Source organism: Empidonax traillii, unplaced genomic scaffold (assembly GCF_003031625.1).
Source record: "Empidonax traillii isolate 1590-97213 ecotype Southwest subspecies unplaced genomic scaffold, ASM303162v1 scaffold106:size2091409, whole genome shotgun sequence".
Classification (NCBI taxonomy): Eukaryota; Metazoa; Chordata; class Aves; order Passeriformes; family Tyrannidae; genus Empidonax; species Empidonax traillii.
The window spans coordinates 1,942,412-1,953,730 of NW_020955299.1; the positions used below are offsets into that span (position 1 = coordinate 1,942,412).

General features: G+C 51.9%; 1 protein-coding gene across 3 annotated transcripts; it reads right to left on the reverse strand.

Moving 5' to 3' along the window:
- Positions 1-654: 654 nt before the first annotated feature.
- On the reverse strand, positions 655-11,220 carry MTHFR (methylenetetrahydrofolate reductase). 3 transcript variants are annotated; one of them, XM_027882570.1, is made up of 12 exons: positions 11,153-11,220; positions 8,506-8,757; positions 7,159-7,397; positions 6,733-6,843; positions 6,377-6,570; positions 5,655-5,905; positions 4,822-4,956; positions 4,358-4,538; positions 3,787-3,969; positions 2,354-2,455; positions 1,983-2,102; positions 655-1,487 (listed from the first exon to the last, which is right to left on the reverse strand). In XM_027882570.1, the coding sequence occupies exons 2-12, from the start codon at positions 8,745-8,747 to the stop codon at positions 1,290-1,292; spliced, it is 1,956 nt and encodes a 651-aa protein (XP_027738371.1). In that variant the 5' UTR covers positions 8,748-8,757; positions 11,153-11,220; the 3' UTR covers positions 655-1,289. The 3 variants fall into 3 exon arrangements, with proteins under 3 accessions (XP_027738371.1, XP_027738372.1, XP_027738373.1); XM_027882571.1 differs by lacking the exon at positions 11,153-11,220 and adding an exon at positions 9,757-10,585; XM_027882572.1 differs by lacking the exon at positions 11,153-11,220 and adding an exon at positions 8,351-8,407 and having other exon boundaries at positions 8,506-8,618.
- Between the last annotated feature and the right edge of the window lie 99 nt (positions 11,221-11,319).

Genomic DNA, 11,319 nt, shown 5'->3' on the forward strand with positions numbered 1-11,319 from the left:
CTGCTGGGAACAGCTGAGCACCAAAAGCTTTGCTGAGGCGAGACAGGCGTGTCTGATCCCCAACCTTCCCATTACTTGCCTCTGTGATTGATGCCCTGTAATTACCCTGGATATACGAGCCCGGCCTCAGACAGCTGTAACAAGAGGGTCTGAAGAATCTGGAAAAGGCTTTTCTTCCTTGCTTGTTTGAAAGAGATGCTCACAGCATGGTGGGGATCTCAAAATCCCACTGGGAACTGCCCCGAGGTCTTGTTTTCCTAGCCTGGGGTAGCTTGGCAGGATTATTAAGTACACAAACCAGCCTCAGTAGCTCCCCCCACCCCTTATTCCAATGCTGGGGGGCCTAAGGCTGTTAAGAGTCATTAGGTCAGGAAAGGTAGGCCTGTCTTTCCCTACAGGCACTGGAAAAGGACCACCACAACTCCTTCGACATTGCAGCTCTGAGCCAAAAGATGGTTAATTGTGGTAAATTCCAGGATTTTAAGCTTTCTCTGCTCTTCCATGGAGCTTTGGCCATACTCAGGGCGTGCACTGAAAGTGAAGGCAGAACTGCCCCAGAAACAGTTGGTTTTCTTAAAATTTTCCCTTGTGCCAGGCTGACTAGTTTGCAAACAACATGAGTCTCTGCTAGAGTATAGCCTAGGACAAGAGACATTTGTATTCATGTAATTTATTATACATAATCTAAGGAATAGTGTTGATTCCTAAGTAGCTTAATCCAGAACTGGAATTCACATAGTCCTATTAAAAAGAAAACAGGGAATACAATAAAAGGAGAAAAGTTAGGGAGAAATATTGAAAACTTCTTCTGGAGTGAGTGCAAAATAACCTGATATGAGCAATTATGAAGAAATACCGTTTAGGAGTGCAATATAAACGCAATTTGACCTTCTTTTCCGGGTTGGTAACTACTGAAATAATCCCCTTGCATAGGCACAGCTGACAGGAGTGTTTCTGCCCCCAAGGCAGCATTTCTGGCATGGGAAAGTTACCAGAATGGAGTTTTATCACATTGATGCAGGAGAGTTCTCTGTTCTCTATCAACACAGCCATTAACAGCTCTTCATCGGGCAGAGCTGGCCTTCAGGCTCAGTCTGGAGCCTCAGCTCAGAGGTTCAGGTAGTTCTGGCTATTGTTCAGTGAGAAGGGCTCAGGGAGTCTTTTCTTTGTGCTGGGGACAGAAGAGCACATAGTGTGGCCTTAGGAGTGTGTTGCCCATCACCAGCACAGGAGCTGCTTCTGCTTCGCAGTGGACGGAAGGAGGAAGTAAGAGAGTGAAAAAGAGATTTTCACTGCTGAGTTGGAGAGTTCAACAGCTCAAAAGTGTCATCCACAACCTGCCAGAGGCAGTTCTCGAGGGGGAAGTCGTTGTCCACCAGGTTGACCAAGTAATAGTTGTCATGGATGTACTGGATGATCATGCGAGAGGGCGACTCTTCCTCGTAGAGCTTGGCCCACTGCTCGATCCACAGGGCAAAGGCCTCGTCCTGGCAGGGGGAGAAAAAGTGTTGGCAGTTGTGTAACATTGTCATGATACTTAATTTAGGACACCTAGTGTCACATGTGGCTGACCAGCCTGTGGCTCGCTTCTCCTCCGTGAACACAGCAGGAGTTGGGCAAGGAGCCTCCTGCTTTCCAGTCAGGGGGAAGTGCCCTGAGCTGAAGGGAGACACGGTTTGAAGTGCAATGAATGGCTCACTGCTGCCCCTGTGTGTGTGTAAGAGGGGAGGGAGAGCCACTGTCCAGCACTCTGGGGCCCTGCACAATGACACTGGTAGTTCCCAAGTTACTGTGCACTTGGTGTTTGAGAAGAGCTTTTGCCACAGCAAAGTTCTCCTTACACGGAGGGAGCAGGAGAAGCAACACCTGGACCTCTGCAAGCCAATATTGCAACAGCCCTCAACTGTGAGAAGTGTCACAGACCACAACCCAACCAGACACTGAATTTCACAGCAGTGTATCCAGCAGGGGGGAGGACTCACCTTCCAGTAGAGGAAGCTTACAGGATCCACTACAGTGGGCTGGATGATCTCCCTGCCTGGGAAGATGCCCCAGGTGACAGCGTTGGGTTGCAGATCTGGAGCATTGGTGATATTCTGGCCCTGCCAAAGGAAAGAAGACCTTTCTGAAGCAACTGCTGGAGGAGGAGCTGAGTGAGTTGGAACAAATATATTTACCCTCTCCTTGTTAACTCAAACAGCTGCTGCACAACACAGCTGACTTGCTTTTCTTTACTTTCCCTTCCCTTCATCAGCCCTCATGTCCCACTTTGTTCACAGCAATATCTGAATCTTGGATATTTGCCTCTCTCCCCAGGTGGTGAAAGGAACGTGTCCCGTGCCCCACAGCCCACCTTGACGTTGACAATGTGGTAGTTCACCCTCAGCTCGTACTTCTTCAGCACCTTGAGCAGCGCCGTGATGATCTCGCTGGAGGCAAAGAACTCCAGGTAGGCCTGCAGGGAGGGATGGGGAAGGGGGAGGAGAATCAGAGCCTTGAGTCACTGCAGGACAGTTAAATACAGGCAAACAAGGACAGATGGTGGAGTCTGGGCTGCCTTGCACGTTCATCTTTAGAAACATGTACTATAGAGAGGGCTGAGCAAAGGGCAGAGCAAATCTGTAAGAGAGCTGGGGAAAAAAAATAACTGGGGAAAGCAGATATAACAGCCCAGAACAGAGAGCTCAGGAAAGAGCTACATCCTGCCTGTTTTGCACCCATCCAAACAGACAGGCTGGAGTGAACTCCAGTGTAAACACAAGTGCTGCACCAGGAAGCAGCCTGTGCCAGAGTGCTTGGAAGAGGCCTGAGCTTGACCTCTGTTCTACAGCAGTGTCTTGCCAAGGCAGCCCAGCCTGGTGAGAGCAGAACTCGGGGGTCTCAGCTGGGCTCTCCTAAGCACCACTCCCTGTCCTCATCTTTGGTTCACAGTTCTCCCCGTGTGGTTATACAAACGAATTCTGTACTTGCTCTGTGCTTGGCTGCTCCCAACAACTGCTTCCCCTCCCCCCATTTCCTGGCTATTGTGTGAGATGATGGATTTCCCTCACCTCGGGGGAATCTTTTCCTTTGAAAACATAACTGCATTTGCCATCTGCTGGTCTCTGGCTTTAGCGGTTTGGATCCCTTTTGAACAAGGCTGCTTTGTTTCCCAGTATGAGCCACTTGCCTGGCATTTACCTCGATTCCTATCACAGCCATTAGTGGCGAGGCTCCAGGGCCTGAAATGCCTGACAGTGGGAGGCAGGACTGCTGGCAGGCCAGGGAAGGAACCTGGCAGTTGTCTGAACAGCACAGCACAGTGCTGTGGGCTGGGTGCAATTGTGGAGAGCTCTGCCTTAGTGAAGGACAGGCAGGGGAATTTATAAATGCCCAGTTATCACCATGAGAAGCTGGGTGGTAGAGATACTACCCCATTGATTCCCATTTTATGGAAAACCCAGGTGCTTTCTGCATCACTGAATGGGACCAGATGCAGTGAATAAAATATATCTCAAACTTCTCAGCCTTGCTCTAGAAAAAAGTTACCGATAGTTGCTTGCCGAGAGTAGAAACAAGAAACAATACATGATCTGAGGTGGGAGAAAACAGCCCTGAACTCTGCCACAGAGATGACACAGCCTGGGTCTTAGGACACCAAAGGAGCTTTGCCTCATCTCACCAACAAGGCATTAAGATAAGGAGCAGGCAGAAAGATTATCTGGATGAAAGCCTGGGACCTCCCAACCCAACAGAGGCCAAACAGGGTCAGAACTCTTTGCTGCCTAGCCAGGAATAGTACAGTACCTTTTGGAAAACATAGCCCCCACTGGGCCCCCAGCCTACAATGGGGTCTGTGGATGGTTTGCCGTTGATGTTTGGCTGGGAGTTGATGGTCAGGATGCCTCGTCTGTTGACCTTCTCCAGCTGGTCCTTCAGGAGGTTGGTCTCGGTGGCCAGAGGGTCGTCGTTCCAAGGCATGCAGGTGACCTGCCGTGAGGAGAAAAGGTGGCTCACAGTGGGAGTAACAACCCCTTCATGACCATCTGGATGTTGAAGGCACTCAGAAGTGCCCTGATGGCCTCAAACACACCTGCTGCAGGAGAGAACTCCCAGGTTTGGTTCACAGGGCAGCATATGCTCAACTCTAAGAATGACTGCTGAAGTCTATAGATACCAGCCCTGTCATACTGTAGCAAATTTCCTTTTATTTTGAGCCCTGGCTGCTGGATCCCCTTCCAAACACTGTCCCAGAAAATCCTTTTGGGTGGGGAAGTGCCAATTCTTGTTTAGAAGAATGATGTAGTACCAGGAGCAACGGGAAACGTGCACTATTGTCTGTGCCACACCAACCACCCCTTCCTGGGCCATCACTCACCCTGTGCCCGTTCCTGTTGGGCTCTCCAGTGATGTAACAGGTGAACACCTCAAAGACACTTTCCTCACCAGTCAGCTCTTCTCCCCACATCTTCAGGAGCTCCTCCCGGGGGGACTTGCTCTTCAGGTAGAAGAGGTAATAATCCTTCAGTTCCCCAAAGGCTGGAGAGGAAGAGTTGCCCCTGCAAGGGGAGCAGACACAGAATTAACAGCCCACTGAGGAAGATCAGCTGATTTGGTGGTGCAGGGAAGCAGCCACCCAGGAAGAGAAGTATCCAACAAAACCCACCTAGACACCAAAAACCTCAAGATCTTGGTGCCATTCTCCTCACCTCATTCCATCCAAGCAACTGGGGACCACTTTGTTAGGAAGCCACCTCTTCAGTGAAGCCCAAAGTGTGCCCAGGACACCCATTAACGGAGACCAACTGAGCACCAGGCTTTCCTACTGCAGCTGACACTCACCACCGCCCATTGGGGAAGTCATCCCACTCCTGGGTCCTGTAGATGTAACTCTTGGGCCTGGAGGCCCAGAAGATGGGCCGAACATCTTCCACTCTTCTCTTGGGGTGGGCACTGACTGCCCAGGGCAGGGGCCGCCTGTGTGGGAAAAGCAGACATTAACACACTTCCTCTGCTGACTCTCCACTAGAGCCTGGAAGCCCTTCCCCTGGTAACAGAGGCTGAGAAGAGTTCTGGCTCGCCGAGAAGTAGGACAGGAAACTCTTCTTCCTTTATGGAAAGTGTTTCCCCTGCAGTTCCCTTACAAGATGCTCAGTAGGGGTCTATTTAATGTTAGAGTACAGCACTGACACCTGAAATTGGAAAAGGTAAGGCAAAGCACTATGGGAAGGTACTGTAAGGAAAAAAAAAACAGCTGAGAATTTCCTTTGCTGCCTGTGGACTCAGAGAGAATTCCACATTCCCTTTATCAGCTGCAGAGAACCCTAGAAATCCACAGTGGGAGCTTTCATAGCACCCAGCCTGTAAGAGGGGTTGTGACAGGGATCAAAAACTTATTTCTTCCAAGTGGCAGCTTTAAGAGTCTGGGTTTTTAAAGTCCTAGAACAGCTCCTTTAAAGCTACTTTACTAAACCAACCAACCAAACTCCTCCTTCAGCTGTCCCCTCTATTCCTCCCAGCTCTTGTTCACAGAAGGGTGAACTTCTAAATGCAGAAAGGTGCTAAAAGGGAAACAAAAAAGGCAAAAAAAAAGCAGAATTTGCTTGCTCTCAGAAGGTGGGGTGGGTGGATGGATGTGAAAGTGGAACTCACAGAAACCAGTATGTTCTGCTCACCTGGGGTCCTCCTTCCACAAGCCCAAGCGCTTCAGGACCTCAGTGGTGGCCACTTCCCGGTTGAGGGTGTAGAAGTGGAGCCCATGCACCGTCCCACTGTCCAGCAGCTCCCGGCACATGGACACTGCCAGCTCCACCCCGTAGTTCCGGATCGCTGCATCGTTGTCCTTGATGGGCTCAATCACATCTTTGATCTCCTGAGGCACCTCCAGCTTGGAGAGCTTCACCAGCTGGCGCAGGGAGTGGTAACCCTGGAGGAGGATGAAAGGGATTTGTATTTTTCCAAGGCCCTTTTCTGACATCCCCGTAGCACAGGTACTTGGTCTCAATTTTGTGGCAGGTTTAGAATTGGGTCTCCTGGATTCCACTCCCAGGCCCCATCTCCAGGATGGTAACACGGTCCAGGTCATGTCACTTTTGGTGGTTTTTAGGTCCTTGTCCAAGCCCAGCATGCTGACAGTGACAACTAACACCTCAGGACTGGTGGCATTGTCCCTTATGCCCCTTTTTGCCATATGGGCACAGAAAACTTTTTCAGCTTGTTATTACCTGCCTCTTTAATTTAGCAAACCACCTAGAGACTTAGCACATGTTTAGCACTCTCACTTCCCAGAAATTTTGTGGAGGATATTTACAGACCTCTCTCTCTCAGGCCCTGACCCACAAACACTTAACATCCTGGATCCTTATTCCCTCCCCAAACTCAAATTACTGGATTTCACCTGTATGGGGAAGATGCCAGGAATAATGGGGCAGGTGATGCCAATGGCTTGACAGTCCTTCATGAACTTGAGAAAGGTTTCTGGTCGGAAGAAAAGCTGTGTAATGATGAAGTCTGCTCCAGCAAAGACCTTCTCCTTCAGGTGCCTCAGGTCTGCCTCATAGCTCTCTGCTTCAGGATGACCCTTGGGGTAGCCTTTGGGAGGAAGAGGGGTGGAAAAAAATGAAACCCTGGTGGTCAGGGCAAGTTGCTAGAAATTAGGAAGTATTGTATTGTCACAGCAGGCCAGGGAGGGAATGCTGAGCTGATTTTCCTGTCTCAGACCCTTCCCCCCACTCTGCAGTGGAAGACATTTACCTGCCACACAGATGTCAAAGTAATCATCAAATTCACTGCGGATGTGCTTAACCAGGTCAACAGCATGGTTGAAACCATCTACTTCTTCCTCCCATTCCTCACCAGCAGGATCTGAAAAGAGAACAAATCCACAGCTCTCTCCAACTGTTTGCTGGACTCAGATCTGCTACTTCTGTAGAAACCTCCTGCTATCAAAAAAAAAAAAAAAAAGACAAAGATGAAACCCCCAAGTCTGCAGTTTCAACCATGGACCAGTTTTGCCTACCCTTGAGCTGGAGGGACTGCTAATAAAGGGCTCAGGTGAAATGCAGTCTCAACATTTAATTCTCACAGAAGGAGCCTCTAATAAATCTTATTTCTCTGTTTTTTCCCTGGAATTGAACACAGCAGCAGCACAGGCTGAGCCCTGCACGTCACAGGACTCACCTCCACGCAGGGCCATGATGTTCTTCAGCCCAAGCCTCTTGGCCTTCTGCAGATGCCCCGTGATGTCATCCTTGGTCTGGTTGCAGCATGTCATGTGCAGGATGGTCTCCAGGCCACAGTAGTTGACTGCAGTGTTGGCAATAATCATGGAAGAGGTTTCCTTGTCAGATCCCGGGTCCCCTGCGGGGTGCCACGTCACGTCAATGAAGAGTGGGCCACCTGCTCCCATGCGGTCAAACCTGTGGGTTTTAGAGCTGTGTCAGCCCACACCAGGTAGGCAAATCCCCTCCCTAGGCCTGGGGTATCGTGCTCACTGCTGGAATGCCAGCAACAGGCACAGAGAGCTTGGGTGACAGGAGAGACCATAAAAGTGTTGCACTGGGAGTTAAGCAAGTGGCCAGTGTAAATAAGGAAAGCCATCCTTTAAGGCTCTCTGGGGAAGAGCTTACAAGAGCTTACAATCTCTTTGAAGATGCAACTGAGGTGTTCTCTGGACAATAAACTTCCTCCCCTGCATGTTCTATTAGACTGACATGGCTCCTGCTAGAGAGCAGTGCAAGTCCCGTTCCCTTTGAGATGGGACACCATGCTGCAACCCCCTGCTCCCAGCTTGAACTGGAGAGGCCACAAATATGAAAAGATGGATCAGAACTCTGTTGTGTTCCCCAGTGTGCCCAAGAGAAGAGACAAGGCCTCCCTTAACTTGTCTCTCTCCTGCTCTGAGTTGGAACAGGCCCTTCTGCTTAACATATGGCACTGGCATGCAGCAGCTACAAAGAGAATTATGAAATACCCTCTTCTCCTCCAGGTGGGTACATGGTGGCTCCTGGGGCTCCAGAAGAACTTCTAGCTCTGCTGAGAACTATCACCTTTCATTTAAAGTTTGGATGGGAACACCTATCTCAGAGGCTGAAACTTCAGTCCTCAATAATGCAGAGGCACAAACCATAGTGGCTGGATGATTCTGAAAGCAAGTGGGAGTCTGTTCCAGAGACTCTGGCACACAGCCCCTCAAGGAGGATTCTCTGCTTTCAACAGGTACTTTTCTACCCCAGCATTGTGCTTCAGCCCCAGAGCATGACAGCGGGGTTGCTCCAAATTCCCAGAGCGTGGGAGCAAGGAAACAGCCTGGCCCCTCAGTAATCCCACCACAGCACTTAACCCTTCAGGGCCTCCAAGAAAGACAAGTTACCTGGTGTCCATTACCCTCCTCAGCAGGAAAGCACAGCCCCATTACCTGCTTCGTCACCTGGAAGGGGAGACAGAGCATGGGGCAGAGCCTGCCTCATTAGCTATTTCCCAGCCCTCCACCACTGACACTCCTCTCCCACCGCGCACAGCGCTCACCTGGAGATGAGGTTGACAGCACCATTGGCCGTGCGTGGGGGGAAGAACTCCAGGGAGAACCACTTGTCGCCGGCCTCCTGCCGCCGGCGCATCTTCTCGCGCAGCCGCTCGTGCCGGTCGGCGTCGAGCACCGGGGTGGAACAACGCGAGTTGTCCTTGGAGCTCTCGCTCCCGCTGCTGCTGCCGCCATCGGACCTGGAGCTGGAGCTGGCACTGCAGCTCTGCTGGGTCTCATTGACCATGGTGGGAGCTCTGGAGAGGGGAGCAGAGGGAGCGTGGTGGGTACGAGGGTCTCAGTGTGGAGCGGTTACTGCCGGGGTGGGCAGACGATGATTAAATAAGCCCATGCCGAGACCCAACGTTCATCATCAAGGAGTCCCTTCTGCCAGCCCTCACAGTAAACTGCAGCGAGAACACAATAAATAGCACGTGTTTAGATAGTGCTGAGAGAAATAACACAGCAGTTGGCTTTGTGCCGCTTTGATGCGGCTCTTCTGTGTCTGCTGGGTCAAGTTTGGCTCTCGGAAGAGTCAGGTCAACATCACTTTTGCCCTGACTGGAACTCAGCAAGGCAGGATGCCCATGTGAACCAGGTGGTGGCCTCTGATCTCATGGCCTTGGGCTGGGCATGCCAGCAGATTTATTTTTTTTTTTTTTTGCCTACAGCGGGTGTTTCTTGGACTGTCTCCATCCTCAGAATTTCCATTCTGTCTGTTCCCAAAAGTCAGTGCTGCTCTACACTGTAGGTAGGAGAGACAGTGCTAATGGGGCAGGGACACAAGAGTGCGCACACTATTCCTGTATTAGAAACAAAAGACAGAATCCCCTCTGATCAGGCCACCCCCAAAAACTCAGGCCTTTGTTTTCTTTGCTGCATCAGACAGCTTCATTTCCAACCACTGGCCTTTTCCACAAGACCCACCATCTCCACAGACAGCAGTCCCCTGGGCCAGCCCCACTGCACACACTCTTTAGCAGATACACTGTTCCTTTCCTCACCGATTGTGGCTGCTTGGAAACAAAGTCAGCAGAGACCATCCTCTTCTCCCTGCCTTGCAACACCACAAGCTGTGCCTGCCTGGCTCCACAGAAAGCAAAACAGCGACTCAGAGGTGCAAGTGGGTCTAGGATGCCCAGCTCCACTCAGCTCCCCACAATGCTCCATCCTGTGCCTTTAAAATGAGGTAATGAGCTCACAGAGTTACAGAAGAGCTGCCACAAAACCGGGATCTGCATTATTTGCTTAGGTACCTGCCAAAACTTCATCACTGGGAAGCAGCACGTTGTCCAAGCATTACATAACTTTGGAGCCTGTTTCGGAGGGAAGGGTTGCTCGAGCCAGCACATGCTCTCTGTCTTTATCGTAACCTCCGTGGCTTTAGGTCAGCCAAAAGGACTTTGAACTCTTCTTCTACTGTTTACACTTGAGTTGCCAATCAAGCAAAAAGCCTTTGGGAGAAAGTCTGCTTTTACCACCTGAGGAACCTCTCCAGCTGGCAGGAGATGTGAGGAAGGAGCGCAGGCCTCCTGCTGCCAAGAGGAACCGGGAGCCTCAGATCTCTTGTGTACCAACACAGCAGCTGTGGCAAAAACAGCAGCTCAGACCTACCCACGAGTGAAGCAAAAACAACCCCGCGCACGGGCACAGCCCTGACCAAGCTCACCCAGAGGACTTTGCCTGACATCCACGTGCACTAATCTGGGAGAATTATTCCAAAGCATGTGCTGTGATCAGGCTGGCGGCTCAAAACCACGTGCTGTCAACTCCTAATATCTCACTTCTAGCAAGCATGGCATATCACTGTAGGCAAATCAAAGGATGTCTGCTTTCCCACTAAAACCCATCACAAGGGGAAAGGGTTTGTGTATTAACGCCTCTGTAGGATGAAAAAAGTTCCTTATCTTGCTGGAAATACCGAATCACAAAGACAGGAGAAAGGTTCACTTAGATTCTGTCTATAGGCAGCATGTGGAGCAGTCTACCGTCAGATGCATCACAGACTCGCTGGCAGAAGCTTGCCGTTATTGCAGAGATAAACAAGATAAGTGTGAACAACAAAGCCAGCAGCAAAACAAGGCAATCTTAAGCACCTCTCAGCACTCCTGCTCCTGTCTCTGCCACGCTGCAGAGCTCAAACATCCGTGGCTCAGCACACCAGGATGCGCAGCATGGATGCACCTGTTGTGCCTTGTACGATGCCGGTGCTATTCCAACTCCTCCCTGCCCTGAGCTGACACCTAGACACTCAGGGTGGAGAACCTGCACTCCCCGAAAGCTCAGCTTTACCACGCGGGCTAAACTCACTGCACAGATGCCCCGTTCACACGCTGCAAGGGGCTGCTCCGGGGGCCTCGCTGTCCCGGGCCGCGGCATCGGGCTGAGAGCCCTGCGGGGAGCTGAGGGGGCCCGCGGTTCGATCCGCCGCCAGGACAGCGGGACCTCGGCCACGGAAAGGCCGGGGGGGAGCAGCACTGGGGTCCGCGGTGCCCGGGGGGTCCCTACCGCGCTCGGGGCCAGGCGGGCATCCCGCTGCAGCCCGATGGCCCCTCCACCTCAGTAAACCCCACCGGGCAGACCCGCAGCGGGGCAGGGCGGTGCTCCCCAGCGCTGGGGCAGCCATCGGGTCCCCATCCCGGTCCCGCTCACCTGCGGCCGGTGCCGGGCACTGCCCGGGCCGCCCCCCCGCCCGCCGCGCTTTAAGGGCGGCCGCGGCCGTGCGGGTCACGTGGGGCTGCCCGCACCCGACATGGCGCCGCGGGGGCGGGGCTGGACCGGGATGGGGCGGGATCAGACCGGGATGGGGCGGGAACGGG